At 57.3% G+C, this 20,625-nt stretch overlaps 1 protein-coding gene across 1 annotated transcript; it reads right to left on the bottom strand.

The window, feature by feature from the left end:
* Positions 1–3,119: 3,119 nt before the first annotated feature.
* Positions 3,120–14,517, bottom strand: BSND (barttin CLCNK type accessory subunit beta). The gene is made up of 4 exons (XM_019449167.2): positions 14,151–14,517; positions 7,883–7,977; positions 6,238–6,507; positions 3,120–5,315 (listed from the first exon to the last, which is right to left on the bottom strand). Exons 1-4 carry the CDS (start codon positions 14,325–14,327, stop codon positions 4,901–4,903), a joined length of 957 nt encoding a protein of 318 aa, XP_019304712.2. The 5' UTR covers positions 14,328–14,517; the 3' UTR covers positions 3,120–4,900.
* Positions 14,518–20,625: the final 6,108 nt, after the last annotated feature.

Raw genomic sequence — 20,625 nt, forward strand, 5'->3', positions numbered from 1 at the left:
TGACTCGGGGCGCCCAGCCCTCGTTCCGGCCGGTCTCCCACTCCTTTCTTCCCTGGTAAACCCTTCAGGACTCAGCTCGGTTCGAGTTACCTCTCTGAGGAGCTCTTGCGAACTCCCCAGGCGGGGCCAGACCCCCACCGTGCTTCTCATGGGAGCGTGGGCCCCCCAGACGGGCACGGGTCAGATGCCTCTCTCTATCCCCAGGGCCTGGGACACGGGGTGACATCAAGCAGGGGCCTGATGAGTGTCTGTAGCCAGAATAGATGGAGGAAGGAAGGAATAATGAAGTCTACCCCTACCCTTCCCTGCCCCCAGGCTGGCTGATCAGGCATCCGAGGCCTGCAGCTGCCCACCTACCCCCTCCTGCTTCAAGTCTGCTCCTGTCCGGGTTTAAACGTGGAGGATGTGCAGGTGGCCTGGGAAATTTTCACCCTGTGAAAAACCACCTGTGGGACCCGATATCTGACCTGGGCACTTTCTGGGTCTCTTGGGCCCTCACTGCCCTTCCCCCCCCCCCAAGCAGTCTCTGAACTAGGCTGCCTTGGCCAGGACTCTGGTGTCTCCCACAGAAGATCCCGCCTCTAACCGAGGGTTCCCCGTTCTGCACGGCGGGGCTTGTGGTCCGCCTTGGGGAATCTAGGAGACTGGATCCCCCAAGCTTCAGTCCTGACCTGACATCCACCCAGGATTGCCATCACTCTCCGACTGCCAATTTGTAAGCAGGACAGAGCGGATCCACACTGTGCAGACGAGGACACGGAGGCCCAGAGTGGGAAGGAAGGACTTGCTGACATTGTTCAAGCACCTGCTGTGCGCCAGACACGTGATATCCCTTAATTCTTCATGACGTCCTCCCCATTGTGTAAATGTGGACACTGAGGCTCAGAGAGGGACGGCGACTTGTCCAAAGTCACACAGCAAGGAACTGGCAGAGGCTGAGTGCAAGTCCAGGGTGTGGGATTTTTTTTTTTAATTTTTTTTTAACGTTTATTTATTTTTGAGACAGAGAGCATGAACGGGGGAGGGTCAGAGAGAGAGGGAGACACAGAATCTGAAACAGGCTCCAGGCTCTGAGCGGTCAGCACAGAGCCCGACGCGGGGCTCGAACTCACGGACCGCGAGATCATGACCCGAGCCGAAGTCGGATGCCCAACCGACTGAGCCACCCAGGCGCCCCCAGGGTGTGGGATTTAGAACAAACATGTCATAGGTGGGGCTGATGGATCTGTCCCCAGGGCAGTTGTGAGGACCAGTTGGGATAAAAGGCACAGTGTTTAAGGACTGTTAATAAAAGTGAAATCTTGTCTGTGTCCACCTAGTCACATGGCGAACAGGGACAGAAGCCCAGGGGAGGCTGCAACCTGCCCAAGGTCAGGGCAAGCCCAAGCTCACTGCCCCCGGGACCACTTTTTTGTCCAGTTAAGGGCAGGGACTATCCCTCCAGGGCCTTTTCCTCCCCAGAGAGTGGAAACTTCCCAAGTCCCTCTGACCCAACTGGAGGGTGAAAAGAGCCGGAATTTCTGCCACGGTACATGGATCTGGAGCCTGGGGCTGAGGGCTGACATCCCCGGGCTCACCAAGGCCTCCAGACCTGAAGGGCACCCCACCCACCCCTGGACCATCATGAAGACCTCACCCGCCCTCCTCCCAGTTCATCAACCAGTGAGAGGGGCCGTCCCAGAGGCCCATGTTCTTAGAGGAGACTGAAAGTCGTCAAGGCCAAGGGAACAGAGCGCAGCGATGGGATTTCAGGTGTAACAAGCCAGCGAGGCAAATCATGGACTTTGGGAAGGTCAGAGCCAAATGGAACGAGAGCCCCGCTGCCCCCTTGCTCGTCAAACTTTTAAAAAGCTGCAGACCCTTCCTTTCAAACGGAATCCACATCATGTTCTCCTCGGCACCCCCACGTCCCCATAGTCGTTGGCAAGCCCCCCACAGAGGACCCCCCAGGCAGTGAGCCCTGAGGAAGAAGAGCCTGGCAGCCAGGAGCCAGCCTGGCCCTCACAGCTAGGCCTCCAAGTCCTGTTGAACATGAACAATTTCACGGAACATCGGCATCAGGCGAAGGCCCCTCTGTGCCCATGACGGTCAAGGCAAATCAAGGCCACCGCGTTAACTGTGGCTGAGCCCAGGCAAGCAGGAACACACAACACACAACACACAACAGTGAGCACACACCCGCCTCTCGTGGCTGGTCCGTGAGCTCTGCCCGTCTGCCAACGACCCAACGACAGCATTAGCTTGGGCCTAGCCTTCCCTCCTTCTAGATCAGACGGATTAATCAGAGGGTTAGTCCTGCTTCCCGCCAGTACCCGGTGTGGGGCAGAGCCCCACTTCCCCAGACCCTCCCTCAAAACCCCTAACTCCTCAATAAGCTCTTTCTCACCCCCTCTGGGACATGGCTGCCTTGGGGTCTGTCGCCCTCACGGCCATAGTGAACCCAACTATTAACTATGCGTGAGCTCTGGGTGGGCTTCTCCCGCAGGGCACTGGCAGATGGATTCTATCAAACATCTAACTCTGCAAAAGTCAAAGGCAGGGGGCCATCTCACCTCCCTTTTGCACACGAGGAACATGAGGGCCCCAGAGGCGACCAGACTTGCCCCAGTTTGCAGAGCGGGGTGAATACACAATTTATCCTTCAGCTGGGACAATTTTGACAGTGAAAGGGTCCACGAATAATAAGTGGGGACAGTGGGCATAGACCAGGACTGCCCAGCGCAGGCTATGCATACGGGATCCCCATCATGCTGCAAGACATGGGGGGGGGGGGGGGGACCCAGGACTGGCAAAGCCTGAGCCTCGCCATCTCTCTCTGCTGCCCCAACCCGCCCCCCCCACGTGCCACTCCCCGGGACAGGGTTAGGCTCTCTGCTGGCGGGCCTGGCAGCCAGAGGCTCTGGGTTCTCTGGGGAACGCCCCGCAGTTGTGATTCAGGGGCACGGGCGGCTCCTGAGATTCTGTGCCACACAGCTGTCCCACATGGTCACCGCACCGCGGGTGGTGTTCACTTTCCAGAGAGTGCCCACGGTGCCCGCCGGGCACGATGCCTTATTCATCCCGCCCAGAGAGGGGATGGGTGGTAGTTTCACATAAAAGAATTTGTAGGTGAAGGTGACCCCTTTAAACATCAAACACTTTATTTTAGCTGTTTGCCCAGACTCTCCTTCTGATGCAGGTCACCTGCTCCCCTGACGCTGCACCTTACTGTCCACTGTCTCAGGGCCACTGGCGGGAGCATGCAATGGCAGAGGGGAGGTGCCCCGCGGCGCCCTTCACCATAGAGGCTTTCCTACTGGGTGGGGGTGGTAATGACCCAGAATGAAGGGGGAGGTGCGTCTCCAGGGGCGTGTACTTCTGACTCAGCACAGGGCGCATCCCCCTCCCTCAGCCGAGACCCCCAACTCTAACCCAGAGGCCCCGGGTGCAAGTTCTGAGTGGGAAGCATTGTCACTGGCCTTCTCTCGGACGCTGCCACTGTCCATGCTGGGGCACACAGGCGTTGGCAGAGATCAGACTCATACAAGCATTACACCGGGAGGCTGCGGGACAGTGATAACTTCGGGGGTTGCTCAGGTAGCCTGAGCTAGTCGTCGCTGCATTCGATGGCCCCAGACAGTTGTGCAGCTGTCACTCTACTGCCCCCGGTGTGTCCACTGTCAACCCCCTCAGCTCCCGCCTTGGCTTGCACTCTGCACTCTGTTCCTAACTTACAAGATGCCAAGCTCAGTAGATCGTAAGCTCTTGGCGGGCAAGAACCTTCTAGGTTTGTGTCTCTCTCCCCCTAAAGAGTCCGGCGTAGTGTCTGGGACACCGTAGGTGCTCCGTAAACACCACCGGAATCAAGCTGAATCGAGCCAGGAGGCTTCGTTTCACCCACAGTCCCAAGCCAACGCAGATGTACTCTGCAGGGAAGGGGGTTTCTGTGGGAGCTTTTCTGCCTGCCTTTGTGACTCCTGTGCATGCCATTTGGAGGTCTGAATGCCAGAGAATGAAGGGGTGGGGGGCTGAGAGTTCGGGGATGGTGATGGGGGCAACCACCTGCAAAAGGCTCTGCTCAGGCTTGTAAGCCTTCAGTGACCACTGGCCGGAGCGCAGGAGATACTGAGGTGAGGAGAGTTAACGTGCTAGCCTCGAGCAGCCAGCCCTGCTCCGGCGGTAAGTGTTCGAGGCCCGAGGGTGCACAGAGGAGCCAGAAGTAACTCGTTCCGGGAGGCGGTAACACCAGGCGAAGCTTTCAGAGGAGGGACCTCTGTGCCGGGGTCTGAAGGCTGAGCATGAAGTTGCCAAGACATGCAAGGAAACAAAGGGCACGCTGGTGGAGGGGACAGCTTGGGACGCGGTAGTGGGAGGGGGGCGTGGAATTAGAGAGAGGAGGTTGTGGCGTGGGGCCGGCCAGGGGGACAGTCGGAGGTCAGCAGAGGCGACTCATGGAAGGTTTTGGATCTGGGGCCGAGGGGGCCACAGGAGGGACGTGGGCAGATGGCGTGGTTCACTCCGAATGGCGCGTGGGGCAGGATGGGGGGTGGGGGGCGGGGAGTGGGATCGGGAACCCTGAGAGGCCTTCACAGAGGATCAGGGTAGCACCAAGTTGGGTCCTGCTCAGAGGCCAGCTTTGGGGGGAGGCAGAAAAGGCCCCAGCGGCAGCGAATCTTCTCAGTGAATCACAGTGTACCTTCAAAGCTTCACCACAGGAAACTAACAGCTGGAGAGCAACGGTCCACTGACAGCAAACATCCCCTCCCCATGCACTTCTTGGAGCCCCCAGAGTGCTCTCGGGTCCACTGTCTTGTGCAAACCTCCACACAGCCCCATTTGGCAGACAGGGGCATCGAGGCCCTGTGAGGTGACATGAGGGTTAGCGGTGGTGCAGGGCTAGAACCCGGGGAGTGGTCCCATCTCAGCCCTGGGCGTCGGGCTCAAAGCCCAGCTCCTTGTCCGGAAGGGGGTCCCCAGGGCTGTCCGGCAGCCCATAGTACAAGTCTTCCCCTTCCTGCTCTGGCTCCTCTGTGCCTATGTCTGAAGGCTCCTCTTCCTCCTTCTTTGTCCTTTGGGACTGCTGCCCATAGCTGGACAGGGCGGTATCCCACCATTGCCGCTCTGGAGGTGCGTCCTCTGACATGGGGGCGTCAATCAGGGCAAAGTCATGGAAGCGGTCCAGCGGGCACTTGCAGGCCCAGGGCTCCCCGGGCGGGGGGTGAGGCTCATCCTCCTCAGGCGGAGATGGGTTGAGGCTCCCTTCCTCATTGGAGCCCACATCCAGGTCATCTTGGAAGGAAGCCAGGGGTGCAGGGCCCTGGGGACAGGCCCGGAGGCTGCAGGAGCAAAGGCCGAGAGGGTGAGGGTAGCCCTGAGTCAGAGTGCCTGGGTCCAAATTCCAGCCACTGGCTGCAAGGCCCGGGGCAGGTGAGTTCACCTGTCTGGGCCTCAGTTTCCTCCCCTGTAAAGTGGGAGAAGTAATCGTACTCACTCCTAGGGTTGTCTCAGAGGATTACAGCGCATAGTGGGTGCAAAGCACTTTGCACAATGCCTGGCACATAGTAGGTGCTCAAGAAATGGGCATTATTATGTTATTATCCACACCGGGTCCTTCCTCTGCCTCTCCAGCCACTCAGGGGTCACCTTCTGTTCCCTCGTCTGCCTCCCACATCAGACACGGAGCTCCTGAGGGGTGGGGGGCCTTCGGGGTGGGGGGCAGGCAGTAGGTTCCAGCAATGGCAGTAGGATAAATGAATAAATGGACGCAGGAGAAGCCCAGTTCATAAACAGCCAGGGAAGGGCTGGGTGGGGAGCGCCCTGCCGGAGGTCCCAGAGCACCTCAGCAACAGAGCCCGCATTTGAACTCAGGTCGTCAGGCTCCCTGCCCCCAGGGGAACTCACAATGAGCATTCAGAGAGTGCAGGGGGCGGTGGTGGGCCTGGTACTTGAAAGCACTGTCCCAGTTCTCACAACAACCCTCTGAGGTAGGAGTGATGATTCCCACGTGGGGGAACTGAGGCCCAGGGGGATAAGAAGCTCACCAAGGCTACACAGGAGAGGAGCTGGGATTCGAACCCGGGCCCGGCTGACCAAGCTCAGACTCATGCGTCTGCTACATCTGCTGCCTCTCAGGGTGTCCCCACCCCCATGCCCTCTCTGGTCCCAGATGTTCCCCCACCAGCCATCAGTGGCCTACAGCCCCTCCTCCTTCACCCCAGAACTGGGCAGCATCCCCACTCCTGCACTCCGTGCACTCACCCAAGCCTGCTCTCAGTCGGGCTTCTCTCTTCCCCGTCCTCATCTGAGCCCCTGTGGATGACCACCGCAGCCTCTATCCAGGCCTGAGCCTCACAAGGGCCACCTTCTCCTCCACCACTGGCTCCCAGCTGCGGCTGTCCCGGCTCAGGGGCCAGCAGGGGACGGGGGTCCTCATGGTAGCCCATGACCTTCATCTGGATGTGGCTGAAGTCAGGCAGGCTCTGGTCATAGGCGGCTTCCTCCCACAGCCTGACGTAGGGGGGCTGGGAGCTGGGTGGCGCACAGCAGACAGCGGAGACAGGACAGACAGTTAGGTGGGCAAAGGTCCACACAGGAGGAGACATCGGCGTTCCCCCCTCTTCCCCCGGCCCCCTGTTCTGGACATCCGGTCTCCCCAGGTCTCCAAGAAGCCTTTGGGGGGATGTAACTGTACCCAGTTCGTGGATAAGAACACTGAGGCCAAGAAGGCATGCCTCGGACAGCAGGTGGCAGAGCTAGGGCTCCAGCCATCATGTTCTCTATGCTGTCTGCAGCCCCTCCGGAAAGTGAGGTTCGGAGCCTAGCTCCCTCACCCAGGATCACACAGGTGAGCCCAGAACTCAGAGCAGCCTGAGCAGCAGCTCTGTGCAGTGGCCCTTCCTGTGGGACCGATCCCGAGGCTGACCCCTGTGCCCACCCAGGGTCTAGCCACCTCACTCCCCTGGGGACATTCGGTCACTCTGTGCGCCAGGAACAGAAAACACCATCCCTGCCTCCTTCCCTAGGCAACGCAGACAGTTCCAGGGCCCTGGTCACAGACCCTGGACGTGCAGCTTAGCGCTCTGAGCACAGAGCCACAGCCTCCAGGGCTGGGGAGGGTGGCCGGTCCCACTCCCTCCCCAGGGTCTGGCCCATCACTGACTCCCTACGAGGTTTAAGGCTTGTGGTTGTCCTTTCTGAGCCTCAGTTTCCACATCTGTATAAAGGGCCTGACCCCCGACCCCCCCCCACCCCCCCAGTTCACAGGGTCTCTATGAGGACTGAAGGAAGTCACGAGTGCATTACTGGTTTAGCCTCTGGTGCAAAGGAAGTGGTTCCTACGAATGGTGACACGCTTAGGGAGAGGGCCTACCATGTACCAGGTTCTGTTCCCAGCACTTTGCTTATATGATCTCACCTATCTCTCCCCGAAGCCCTAGGAGAAAGGTGCTATCAGTACCCCTATTTTGCAAGCGGGGCAAAGAGAGGTAAGTCGCTTTCCCCAAATCCCACACGGCTGTGCTTGGCCATCGACATGCCCCTTGTTTGCCGTCACAAGGCATAGTAGCCGTCACAGCTATTTGGGATTTGGGGCCACACCTGTTCTTGATTTCTGGCCCCACCACTACGTCACTCCAAGACAGGGCAAAGTCCCTGAGCCTCAGTTTCCTCATCTGTAAAGTGGGAATAATAATGCCTACGTCGTAGAATTGAGAGTTCAGAACAATCCCCAATTATTAATAGCATGCTCCCAGTGCGTGGGGAGGCAAAGCGGGAACCTGCGGCAAAGCAGAGGAGATACCGCCCGCCCCTCCCACCCGGACTCCATCAGTCTCCTCTGTAAGAGGAGGCTGGCCTGGCCTGAGGGGCTGCCGCTGCCCCCCACCCCCGAGGGCCTGGCACCTACCTCTTCATCTCGGAGGCGAGCCCATTCTCCAGCAGGCCCAGCGCCTTTGGGGACAGGTTACCTTGGAAGTCAGAGTCAGCGGGTATGAAGGTGATCTGCAAGGCAAAGGAGAAAAGGCTTCTCTGCAGCTCCCCCGCCCATCCTGACCAGGGGGCCCCGGCCGCCGTGTGACAGGAGAGGGGCCGGCTCAGGACGCAGCAGCGGCAGGGGCGGCGGGAGAAGAGGGGGAGGGTGTTTGGATCTCTAGGCTTCTGCTCCCACCAGGATCTTCATTTCACCCAAAAGACATTTATTGAGCACGAGCTGTGTGTGAAGCACGCTCCTTGGCCCTAGGGGGCAGCAGTGAGCAAATGAGACAAACATCCCTGCGCTGGAGGAGGTGGTGTCTTCTCGTTTCCCGGGGTCCTCGTCCAGTGCCCAGAATGTGCCTGGCACACAGTGGGTGCTTCATCCATATCTGGCCCGTGAGTGGAAAGCAGATCATTGTCATTGATTTCTGGGCACAGAGGCTGCAGCGGGGGAAGGGAAGGGAATGGCTGACGTTGCACCCGCTAGTCCCTGTCCTTGAACTTTCAGGGATCAAGAGGTCTCTGCAGGTGCAGCACATGGGGTGGGCGCCTGGTGGCAGAGGGGAGGCAGGTCATAAAGGAGGCAGTGGGATGAGACAGAAGGAGCCCTGCTTTGGGGGATCCAGGAGACCAGGGAGATTCTTCCCTCGGGCAGCTCATCCCTCCTCTCAGAGCCTCTACGTGCTCCTCTGTAAAATGGGCTAGCCTCGAAGAGATATTTGCAGCGTTGTTCACAACAGCCGAAAGGTGGAAGCAACTCGAGTGTCCAACAACAGATGAATAGATAAAATGTGGTACATACATGCAGTGGAACGTCCTTCGGCCTTAAAAAGGAGGGAGGGTCTAACACAGGCTACGACATGGATGAACCTTGAAGAAATAAGCCAGTAACGGGCGCCATGGGTGGCTCAATCGGTTGAGCGTCTGACTTCAGCACAGGTCACGATCTCACGGTTTGTGAGTTCAAGCCCCACATCAGGCTCACTGATGTCAGCCTGTCAGCACGGAGCCCACTTCGGATCCTCTATCCCCCTCTCCCTGCCCCTCCCCTGCTTGTGCTGTCTCAAAAATACACATTAAAAAAAAATAAGCCAGTAACAAAAAGACAAATTCTGTACCAGTCCACTTGTATGAGGTGCCTTCAATAGTCAAAGTCATAGAGACAGAGAGTAGAATGGCAGTTGCCACAGACTGGAGGGAGGGGGGTGGGGAGTTATTGTTTAATGGGCGTAATAGAGTTTCAGTTTTGCAAGATGAAAAGGGCTGTGGAGATTGGTTGCACAACAATGTGAATTTAATTAACACTACTTCAAAATGGTTAAGACGGCAAACTTCATGCGATGTGTATCTTACCACCATGTTTGTTAAATGGGGCTAGCGAGACCCGTCTCCTGGGTTTGCTGTGCGGATTCCATGAGATAACGTATGAGGAATTCCCCAGAACAATGCTGGGCACATAGGGGCCGCTCAGTAAACCATAGTTTGATGCTACAGGGGATGAAGCTGTCTGGCCTCTCTGAGTCTGCTGTCCTCAACTGAAAATCCGTTCAACAAATATGTGATGAGACCCCACTGTAATATACGAGAGTCATGAATAGTCTCTCTCTTCCTACAGAGCGCGATAAGTAAAAGACACTTGTTTGCACCGCAAAAGCTCCCTCCTGCTGGGGAGCAGGGGATGATGGGTAGAGGGGTTCTTAGAACTCCTATGAGTGGTAAGCTTCCCCCCAAATGTCTAGAAATAAGGCAAGGGTCTTGGTATCTTCCACACCTACCAAGGATGCCCTGCACTTGCCAGCTGGCTCTGTACTTCTTAGAAGCTGCCCATTCCTCTATCTCATTACCTCATGGCTCAGTCACCACCTCCCTCCCTTCCTCCTCCTCCTCCTCCGCCTCCTCCTTCTCCTCCTCTTCCTCAACAACACGATTAGCACCCCACAATCACCACCACTACCATCATCTCTTTCACCGTCACCATCGTGTCACAACCACACCACCATCGTCACCGTCACCACCACCACTATCATCATCTCCATCAACATCATCACCTTCACCATCACCACCTCCACAGTCATAATCTCCATCAACATCATCAGTATATCCTTACCATCACCATCACCACCACCATCACCACCATCATCACCACCATCATCATCATTATCACCATCATCATCTCCATCAACATCATCACCATCACCACCATCATCATTATCACCATCATCATCTCCATCAACATCATCTCCATCAACATCATCACCATCACCATCACCACCATCATCATCTCCATCAACATCATCTCCATCAACATCATCACCACCACCATCACCACCATCATCATCATTATCACCATCATCATCTCCATCATCATCATCTCCATCAACATCATCACCTTCACCATCACCACCTCCACAGTCATAATCTCCATCAACATCATCAGTATATCCTTACCATCACCATCACCACCACCATCACCACCATCATCATCATTATTACCATCATCATCTCCATCAACATCATCACCATCACCACCATCATCATCTCCATCAACATCATCTCCATCACCATCACCACCATCACCGTCTCCATCAACATCATCTCCATCAACATCATCACCATCACCATCACCACCATCATCTCCATCAACACCACTATCATCATCACGATTACCTTCATCATCATCATGATACACCATCACTACTGTCACCACAGTGGAAAGCCTGAGGGGGAAGGAAAGGCTGGAGCATGTTAGAACACAAGTCCTTTTAAGAGAGGGACAGGCAGAGTTGAAACTGGTGAGGGGATACCAGACTACGAGGACCCCAGAACATCAGACTAAGGAGTTCAGTCTTTACCCAGAAGCAATGGGAGCCCTGGAGGAGTCCTCGGCAGACGAGGACACGGGCAGATTTGTGTTCAGGCAGAGCAGTGAGCAGTCCCCAAAGGGAGGTGGCAGAGGGAGCGAGGGAGACCTATAGAGAGGACAGATTCATCAGCCGCCAATTGGGGGCCTGGTCCCGGGCTCCGGGAGAGCCAGCAGGAGAGGGATTTGGGGGAACTGTGGGTAGAAACAGAAGCCAGACAGGGAGAGGCCCTGCTTTCTCTGCCAGCCCTTCCCTTCTCCCAGGAGCCCTGCCTCACCTCAGCCTATGGGCACAGCATCCCTGCTGCCCCATCTACCCGATTTGCCCCAATTCCTCTGCCTCTGTCATGCCTGAGGTCCAGCCGACCACCACATCTGACCAAGTGTACTTCAGAAATTCCATGAGATAAACTCAGGAGACGTGCCAGTGCTATGCCTGGCCACAGCAGGCCCTGCACATGTGATGAACTAGTTCTTCTCGGTTCCTACAGGCTTGGGTTCAAATTCTGCCTCAGTCCAGGGGCCCACCATCTCTCACCTGGACCGGTGAGGAGTAGTCTTCCTCCACTGGCCTGGTTGCCCCCGAACCTCCATCCTTTCAGATGTCAGCCTGGGAACTTTCCTGAACTGCAAGGCTAATCGTGTCCCCAGGCCCCGCGGAGCTGAGCCCTCTCCGTCTCCACCTTCCTTCCAACCTTCCCCTTGCAGCAGTCACGTCGACCCACTCCCCCTGTCCTTTTACCTCGTGTCTTGGGTCACGCTGTTCCTCCTTCCTGGAAAGTCCCTCCCCATCTTCTCTGCCTGGTGGACTTCTACTTAACCTACAGAGGCCAGCTCGTCTTCTCCGTGAAGCCTGCTGTCTCCCCATCGGGCAGAAAATGGTCTCCCCCATGAGACCCCCAGCCCCTCAGGACAGGGACCGCTTCATTCACGTTACTCTCATATCTTAACTGGCTGATTCCGTTCCCTTATATCTGTGTTTGCTTCAACCCGGAAAATTCCCATTTGTCGGGCACTGAGAGGCAGGGGAGAATGGGCCCCGACGGCCCAGGCCCTGAGACAATGTGGGAGGCCGGGGCCTCTCCTCCGGCGACACCTCCCCAGCCAACAACACACCTTCCTTCCCGGCCTCGGTATGCCAGCTCGCACAGCCTGCGTCTCTGAAACACACACCCACACAGCCCCGCACCGGTGCTCACACGCCTGCACACACGTTCAGAGGCCTGCCCGACGCCACACACGCCAATTCTGAGGACGAGAGTGTGATACGGGGCCCCCACATACAAGACCTCCCTGACTCCTCCCCCTGGGCCACGCGAGGCTCCCGGAGGTGGGGGGCAGCCCCTGCCAAGGTCACAGAAGAGGGGCGTAGGGAGGAGGGAGTTGCCTCTAGGCCCGGTAGACACCAAAGCGGGTGCTGCCTCCACAGCAGCTGAACACGTGGATCTATCAACAGTTACTCATTAATACCCAGTAAGATTCCCTCTCCCCTCGCTCCCTCACTCCCCACCGCCACCCGGGCCCTCACCTGCCCCCCAGAGCCAACCTCGGGTAAAGGGGGAGAGGGCAGGAAGGACACCGCCCTCCACACCCCTGCTGTCCCCTCGCCGGGCCCCAGGATGCAGCCTCCTCTCTGGGAGGAGGGTGACAACGGAGGTGGTGACACAGGTGGCAGGGGCCCCGAGGACCTCTTCTCCTGGTGACCTCCACTCAGGGCATTGCACAGACAGAGGCTAGTTGACTGTAAACTGCCCGGTGAATGACTACAAACCAGTCCAGACCGCCCCAGCACCAAACACACTGACAGCCCGGGGCTGGCCCACAGAGGGGGCAGGGCTGGGGAGAGCCAGGTCCCGGCCCCCAGGAGCTTCCTCCCTCCCTCCCTCCTCCCCTGAACCCCTGAGCACAGCCACCCAGGTGGGAGGGAGGAGGGGGGGTGCGGGTTGTGGGGGCTGCCTGGGGCCCGGAGCCCTACATGTCAGGACCCGCAGGGCCCTTCGATGCACCCCCTTTCCGGCACCCTCTGCCTGACACACGCGTTGTACAAATGAGGAAACTGAGGCTCAGCGAAGGAAGGGGTTTGCCCAGAGTCTTCCAGACGGTTGGAGACAGAGCCCAAGTTAGAATCCATGCTTCTCTCCTTGTCTCCCTGGGTCTGTCTGACCAGCTGTGTGACCTTGGAAAAGTCACTCATCCTGCCTGGGCACTGACAGATCACAACGCCTGACATGCCCCACACATTGCTGGGGAAGACCATTAACAGTGCGATTAGAAGCCCTTCTCCTAAATACAGCACCCTACAGTTTATAAAACATTCCTACATCCCATCTCTTCTCTGTTATTCATAATAACTTTGGGAGGCTGGGAGAAATAAAAGCTTGGGGCCCATTTTACAGATGAAAGAAACTGAGGTTCAGACACTCAAAGGTCACACAGAAAGTTTGAGACAGAGCAGGAACTAGAACTCAGGACTCCCAAACCAGTGCTCTTCTCATCATTAAGTCGCTCATAAGGCTAGGAGTACATAAAACCGAAGAAGAGAGCACTGCCCAAGCCACACGGTCAAAGTTACCCCTGACCCACCCTAGAACTCTCAGCGGCTCTGGGACACAGGGATAGCCCTCGGAGGTGGACACACACATCTGAGCTCTAAGCCCCAACTTGGACACTTAGGGGCTGAGGGACCTCACTTCCTGAGCCCAGTGCCTCTCCACTCTAAAATGGAACTACAGGGGCACCTGGGTGGCTCAGTCGCTTAGGCCGCCAACTTGAGCTCAAGTCATGATCTCACGGTTCGTGGGTTCGAGCCCCGCGTCTGCACGTTGGCAAAGAGCCTGCTTGGGATTCTCTCTCTTTCCCCTTCTCTGGCCCCTTCTTTCTCCCTCTCTCTCTCTCCACCCCCCCCTCCCTCCCTCACTCTCTCTCTCTCTCTCTCTCTCTCAAAAATCAATACATAAGCTTAAAAGATAAGAGAATACGGAACTACAGACGGTACCAAAAAGCGCAGGACGAGGACAACCGCACCGTGCGTGCAGGGATGCCTGGCAGGCAGCAAACGCTCCTTAATATTGATGTCAAGCACATGATTGTGCGTGGGGTTTCACTGTGTCTCCCACAGGGCTCAGGGCTCCGGGTCCAGGGGGCTTCTGATCAATCCTGATGAGGAGGAAGGGATGGATGGATGGATGGATGCTCATGAGGGCAGAGGGAAGAAAAGAGAGTAAAACAGGGGAGGAGGAAAAGACCAGTGAAGGAGGGGGCGCTATGCGGGGAACAGAGGCAGGGCCCCCGAGCTCCCTGGGCCCGGGCCCGCAGCCCATCTGAGGCCACCCCCACCTACCTTGGGGTAGCACTGGCACATGCTCCAGACGACGCCCCCGATCACCATGACGCAGCCCATGGCGTAGAAGGTGCCGTAGACCTGGGGCCGGTCGTGGCTCATGAGGAACGTGCCGAGGGCCAGCAGGAAGAGCCCCAGCACAATGAAGCCGATGCGGAAGGTCTTCTCATCAGCCATGGCTGCCTGGGGGGCCGGGGAACCAGGGCACGCGCCCGCACACACCCACACAGAGAAGGAGGGCGCTCCGGGACCACCGGGGACTGGGCTTCAGGTGGAAGGGAGGGCGGCAACCTCCGGGTCCAGCTCCAGTCGGGGGTGCACAGCTCAACCCGGCTGCAGGAGCTACGCTTCGATGGGCCAGGGCCACCCCCCCCCCCCACCTTGACTCCCTCTCGCCTTCCCTCTGGGCCCGGCCAGAGCCTGTGTGCGTGTGTGGTGCGCGTGTGAATCTGGGCGAGGGAGAACATGAGGGAGGGAACAGGGGAGGTTTCAGGGGCTGGGCCCCGGCCAAGGCTTTGACATCACCTCATTTGCCTGCGTGGGGCTGAGCTGGGCTGGACGGGTGGCCCCACGCCGTCCGGCCACGGGAAGCAGGGCACAAAGAGGCCCCGGCCGAAAGACGTTAGCAGGCCGCTGGACGATTCCAGAGCCCCACGGGCTAGCATTTGAGGGTCCTGAAGAACTCTGGACTCTTCAAGGTCGTGTGCCTCTCTGGGGTTCAGGAATAATGGCTCCTATTTGCTGGACGGTGGCTGCATGCATGACACTGTTCTAAACGTGCCACAGGTTTTAACCCAATGAGGAGAATCCCGGGAGGCAACTACTCCTACCCCCACGCTACAAATGAGGACAGAGGGGTAAATCGCCCAAGGTCACACAGGCAGAGCAACTAGAATCTGAACCCAGAGGCTCTGCACCTGGCGACCATGTGATATTGCCTAACTGTAGATGAAAATTTGCAGGGCGCGCTCTGGGGGCCAGGCTTGGATTCTGGTTCCTCTATTGGGGGGGGGGGGGGCAGTATGCCCTTGATTAAATTACTTCTCTGTGTCTCAGTTTTCCTCCTCTGTATAATAACAGAGGAGGATAATAACAGCACCTCCCAGGACCAGCGCGACCGCCAGGCCTGGCTTCCCTGGGTTCCTCGTTCCTTTCTCATACCCTGTGCTCCCCTGCTTACAAAGAGCTGCCCCCTAGAAAGTCTCTGTGCATTAATGCCCCTGTAGGGTGTGAATGACTGACACCCTGACCTAGGAAGATGCCTTAATTCTAAGAATGGCATTTTTTAAATGTTTAAGAGAGAGAGAGTGAGAGAGAGAGAGACAGAGTGCACACGTGGGGGAGGGGCAGAGAGAGAGGGAGACACAGAATCCTAAGCGGGCTCCAGGCTCCGAGCTGTCGGCACCGAGCCCTACGTGGGGCTCCAACCCACGAACCGTGAGATCATGACCTGAGCCAAAGTCCGATGCTTAACCGACTGAGCCACCAGGCGCCCCTAAGAATGGCATTCTCGTGTTGGGGTGTCAGTCCTGGGAACAGGCTGATGGGACACATCAGATTCCTTCATGGGACTATATGGAAACAAAGGCCATCAGGATCTCTAAAAGAAAATGATAACTTGTAGTTCTTAACAGGGTTGAGTTGCCACCGCGGGACACAAGGCTTTCAGATGGTGTTGTGACTTAGTAGGTTTGGGGGGGGGGGAGGAGGGGGGTTCTGTTTGTTGTCACCACCTTCTCCCTCCTCCCCATCTTGAGCTGTGCTCGCTCCGGGGCACCACACCTGCGCTCCCACCCTCTTCCTGGTGCTATGGCTTGCAAACGCTTTTTCCAGGGGAGGCTTGGGGGGGGGGGGCGGGGAAGGAGAGGGGGAGGGATCCCCTGTAATAGACCCTCACAGTGAGAGGTTGCTGAGGGGTCAAGAAAGGCTGAGAGTCACCTGGTCACATCCAAGTTTGACTCCCCAGGTGAACTTGGGCTGGTGGCTCCACTCTGGACTTGAGACTTGTCACCTGAACACCACAGGTGGTTATCAGGCCACCTCCTAGGTACCGGGCAAGGCAGTGACCTAATGGAGGAACAAGTGCTTTGCAATCTGATTATCAACCTGGCCGGACCCTCCAGGGCAGTACTATTATCATCTTAAAGAGGCTCAGAGAACGGAAGCGACAAGCGCCCTTCCCAGAAGAGGGGCTTCAGCCCATGCGGGTAGGTCCTGGCGCAGGCAGGCAGGGAGTGGATCTGCGGGGTCGCGGTCCAGCAGGAGCCTCTCGCGCCCCCTGGTGGCCGTCGTAGCACCCGCTCTGCAAGACGCTCACGGTCCGGGCAATCAGGCCTTCTCTGCCCCTCAGCCCACGTTATCGTGCCCGTTTCACAGGCGAGGAAACCGAGCCTGGGGAGTAGCAGGGACTGGCCAATATCTCCCTAAACTGGGTCGGTGGCTAAACGAGGACCGGGACCCGTGCAGCCCCAGCCCCAGTGTAGATGAATCTGGTCCTTAGACTTTCAGGGAAAGCCTCCCAAGTCACCAGAGCATTTTCCTCTGCGCCCCACCTTTTAGTTCCTCGCCATGACGCAGCCTCCTTTCCCCCTTTTCTCTTAAAAAAAAGGGGGGGAGCGACAAGTAAGCTCTGGGACAAGTATGTGGTCAGTACAACGGGTCTGATGTCACCTCTTCCACAGAGCCGCGGTGGCGGTTCAATGGGAACATGTTTGTCCGGAGCGTTGGAAACTTTCGGCCCTCCGTGCTTCCCGCTCCCCTCCCACCTGCCGGTGGCCTTCACCCTCCTCCCAACCTCGAGGGCGGTCGTGGGAGCAGCGGTTCAGAGGTCTGTCATCTTCCAGCAGAGGGCGCGCTAACCGCTGTTTCCTTCCTCCAGGATGCATTCAGGATCCTCTGGAAATCCTCGGAGGCGTGGGGGGGGGGGGGGGGGGGGGGGGAGGGCAGATCACACCCATTTGACAGATGCAGAAACTGAGGCTCATGGAGGCAATACCTGTAAATAGCAGAGCCAAGAATTCAAACCAGGTCCCCAGTCAGTCTCTTGCTGAGCACCTACTACACATGCTCTGGGAAGTGTGAGGGCGGCACTCTGATAAATATGGTCTTTCAGAGAGTGATGGCGCTTGGGGGGCACAGTAAGATAAAGGCTCTGAGACGTGGGTGAGGTCCAGTATATGCACAAAGCAGAGTGAGGGATGGGGGGGGGGCGGGGAGAGGGGGCTGGGGAGGTGGGAGGAATGAAAGGACAGATTCATAGAAGGGGATCCTTGAGAAGTCATTTGGAGTTCTGTCAGGGCAGGAAAGGCAGTTCCGACAAGGAGATCAGCAAGTGCAAAGGCCCAGGGGCAAGCAAGCACTGACACATGGCTGGAGCCAAAACTCTAAGTGCCATGCACCTCCCCACCCCTCCACTCCCCTACCTCCTCAGACCTGCCCCTCCCAAGTCGACTCCATCCTTCCAGCATTATTCAGGCCATCACCTGGATATCCTGGCCAGCATCCTTACCTCCCCTCTCACATCCACATCCTGTTGGCCCTACCTCTAAGATGTAAGAATCCAATCACTTTTCACCCCCAACTGCTGCTCATCACTCAGGTCCCAGCCCCCATCATCTCTGTCTCCGTAATCGTCTCTGCTTCTACCCTTGCCCCCCGAAGTCTCTTTTCAACCCAAATGCCAGGTCAGACCATGTCACTGCTCTGCTCAGAACCCTGGAAGGGGGCCCCGTTTTATCAGAGTAAATGCCAGAGACCTCAAAATGGCCCCCAGGCCCTGGATAATTTGCCCGTGCCGCCCACCCCCTCTGCCCTCTGAGCCCATCTCCTGCCCTGCCCCCTCTCACTGGACCCCAGCGCCCTGGCTCCGTGCTTTTCTCAGGACACAAGGCACCCCAAGGCCTTTGCACCTGCTGTTCCTTCTGCCTGCAAAACTCTTCCTCCAGACACTTGCATGCCCCCCCCCCCCCCCGCCGCCTGCACCTCCTTCAAGCTTTTGTCCAAATGTCATCTTCATGTTGAGGCCTCCCTGCTGTGACATCTAAAACTGCAGAACCCCCCCCCCCCGCCCCGCTACCGAGGTGTTCCCTGTCCTCTCTACCAATTTACTTTTCTCCATAGTACTCGTCCCCATCTATCATGCTATATACACTATTTATTTGCCTTGTCTCTTGTCTCTTTGCTTTGTGCACTGTTGTATCCCCAGAGGCTAGAACCGGCTAGGCTCTCCCCTGATATTGGGGAAGGGAAGGATGGGTAGAAGTTCCACCAGAGAGGGAGGCCAGAAAGGGAAGCACAGGCAGGGGGGCCTCCTGGGGTCATGCCAAGGTATCTGACATCTCTGAGAGGCCAACGTGGGGTCTCTAAAGGGGGTACGCAGGGGAGGGTAACATGGATGAGATTTTAATTCTACAATTATTCTCTGGTTCCAAAAACAGGTTGGAAGAAGCAAAACAGGGTGGTGGAAGAGAGGAGCAGTTGCCAGGCTCTAGCAGAAGCCTATGAGAGGAAAATTAAAGTGAACAATTTTTAGGAGCGATTAGTTGCTGAGGGTAGGGACCAGGGGGTAGCTAGGGAGTTTCCTACTGGAAAATTTAGGACTGATTTGAGGTGGCGTGCTTCAGGGGGCAGGGTGACCAGCCAGCCCAGAGGGAAACAGAAGCCTGGGAGGAGCCCAGGGACAGCTTGAGAGGGGCCTGATGTCCCAGGCCCAGCGGCAGCACCACATATAAACCCTGAGTGGTGGGTGAAGAAACCAGACGGCTGCATCCAGGAGGCAAGAGTCCAGGAAGCAAGCTGGTGCCTACTGGGGGCTGTGGGAGTGGCTGACCCAGCCTCACGGGGCTCCCCCGTCCTGCACCCTGCCGGAGGGTCCCCAGTTGACAGGCCACTGTGGCTCAGAAGGGGACGGTGGCTTGCCTCGCAAGGAGACTGGCTCTGTGGTCTGGCTCGGCCTCCAAGACACTGGTGACCTTGAACAAGTCACTGCCCCTAGTGGGGGCTCTTACAGATAAGCCCCACCCACCCCTGCCGCCTCCAGCTCCCGCTGCTGGCTCCCTGACCCACCTGGCTGGGGAGATTCCTCGGTTTAGGGGAAGGAGGGAATCTGGGCTCTGCGTCCAGAGCCCTGCGTCCCCTGGGCTCTGGGGTCCCAGCCTGGGACCCCATTAACTCCTTAGGAATTGCAGAGATCTGATAAATCCCCCTTCCCCATCCTCATGATACGTGTGGGACTCTGAAGAGTGTGTGTGTGTGTGTGTAACCAGCTCAGCATCACACAGGAAGGGGAGGGTGGAGGCGGGATTCCAATGTATGTCTCCACAATAGTGGGAAGGGTCGGGGCAGACGGGAGAGAAAGAGAGGAAGGGAAGGAGGCAGGAGTCGGTGATGGGGAGGGAGAACATTACAGAAGAGCCACAAGATCTGGCTCGCGTGGCTGAGAGGGCCCAAGAATGAGAACAGTAGCGACATCTATCCCTTCGGTCCGTCGGCGAATATTTGCTGAGCACCTCCACGTGCCAGGCGCCGTTTCTAGGCCTCAGGGACACCGAGGTAAAGGAAAGAAATACCTCTGTTCTAGCAGAGTTTCCTGATGGAGAGAAACATACAATAAACAAAGAAACGAGAACCAATTTTAAAAGGTAAGATGTTAAACGGTGACAGGCGTTATTTAAACAATAGAGTGGGGGGGCTGGGGGCTTCTGTGTTACCGGAGTGCTCAAGGAGTTCATGGGAAGGGGGGCACAGAGGGATGGGATGGAGGTGAGGAGTGGGCTGTGGGAGAGGGAGAAGGCAAGTGCAAGGACCCTCTGCAGCCAGAGCAAGGGCTCAGTTTCCTTGCCTGCTAAATGGGAACACCACCTGTAGCAAGGCAGCCTTGATGATGTGAAAGGATGGCATACAGTAGGCCCTCAGGGAATGCTGCCCCGATCCAGCTGACTGAGCCCTGGGGCTTGCTGTGTGGCCCTGGGAAGGTTACTTAACCTCTCGGAGCTGGCTTTCTCAGCTGGCGAATGGGGGGAGGTAGAAAAGAAGGATGCAGAATGGAGCTGGGAAGAAAATAGACATTTCTGCCATGATCTGGAAAGTAAGGGTAGGTAATGAGCTCCCTGTCCCAGGAGGTATGGGAGCAGAGACCAACTGTGCGCTAATCGACACCTGCCATGGGGTTAAGACGTGCACTTGTTATTTGATGCATTAGTACTGCGCCTACAGGGTCAACGCGAGCTCACAACGCCAGCTGCTACCGTCTCGTCTATCTGTCACAACCCAGCTCCTCGGGTAGGGGCCGACGCCTCTGTCGTTCCCAATTCCCATCATATACATGAGGAAACCAAGGCAGAGAGGGCAAAGCCACTCGTTCAAGGTCGCTCAACCGGCACGCGGTGGAACCCATGCCCAGGCGGTCTGAATTCAGAGCCCACGTTCTTCTGATCACAAACTCAGTGTGTGGCCCGAGGGCCCCCACTTTCTCATC

This window comes from Panthera pardus, unplaced genomic scaffold, assembly GCF_024362965.1.
Source record: "Panthera pardus isolate Hobbes unplaced genomic scaffold, ASM2436296v1 HiC_scaffold_11, whole genome shotgun sequence".
NCBI classification, from domain to species: domain Eukaryota; kingdom Metazoa; phylum Chordata; class Mammalia; order Carnivora; family Felidae; genus Panthera; species Panthera pardus.

Excerpts from the sequence above, each read along its gene's own strand:
- BSND (XM_019449167.2), bottom strand. The coding sequence starts at position 14,327 with ATGGCTGATGAGAAGACCTTCCGCATCGGCTTCATTGTGCTGGGGCTC. Across the intron at positions 6,508-7,882 it reads CTCGCCTCCGAGATGAAGAG|CTCCCAGCCCCCCTACGTCA; the intron begins GTAGGTGCCAGG and ends TGCGCCACCCAG. Across the intron at positions 5,316-6,237 it reads CCGACTGAGAGCAGGCTTGG|CCTCCGGGCCTGTCCCCAGG; the intron begins GTGAGTGCACGG and ends TTGCTCCTGCAG.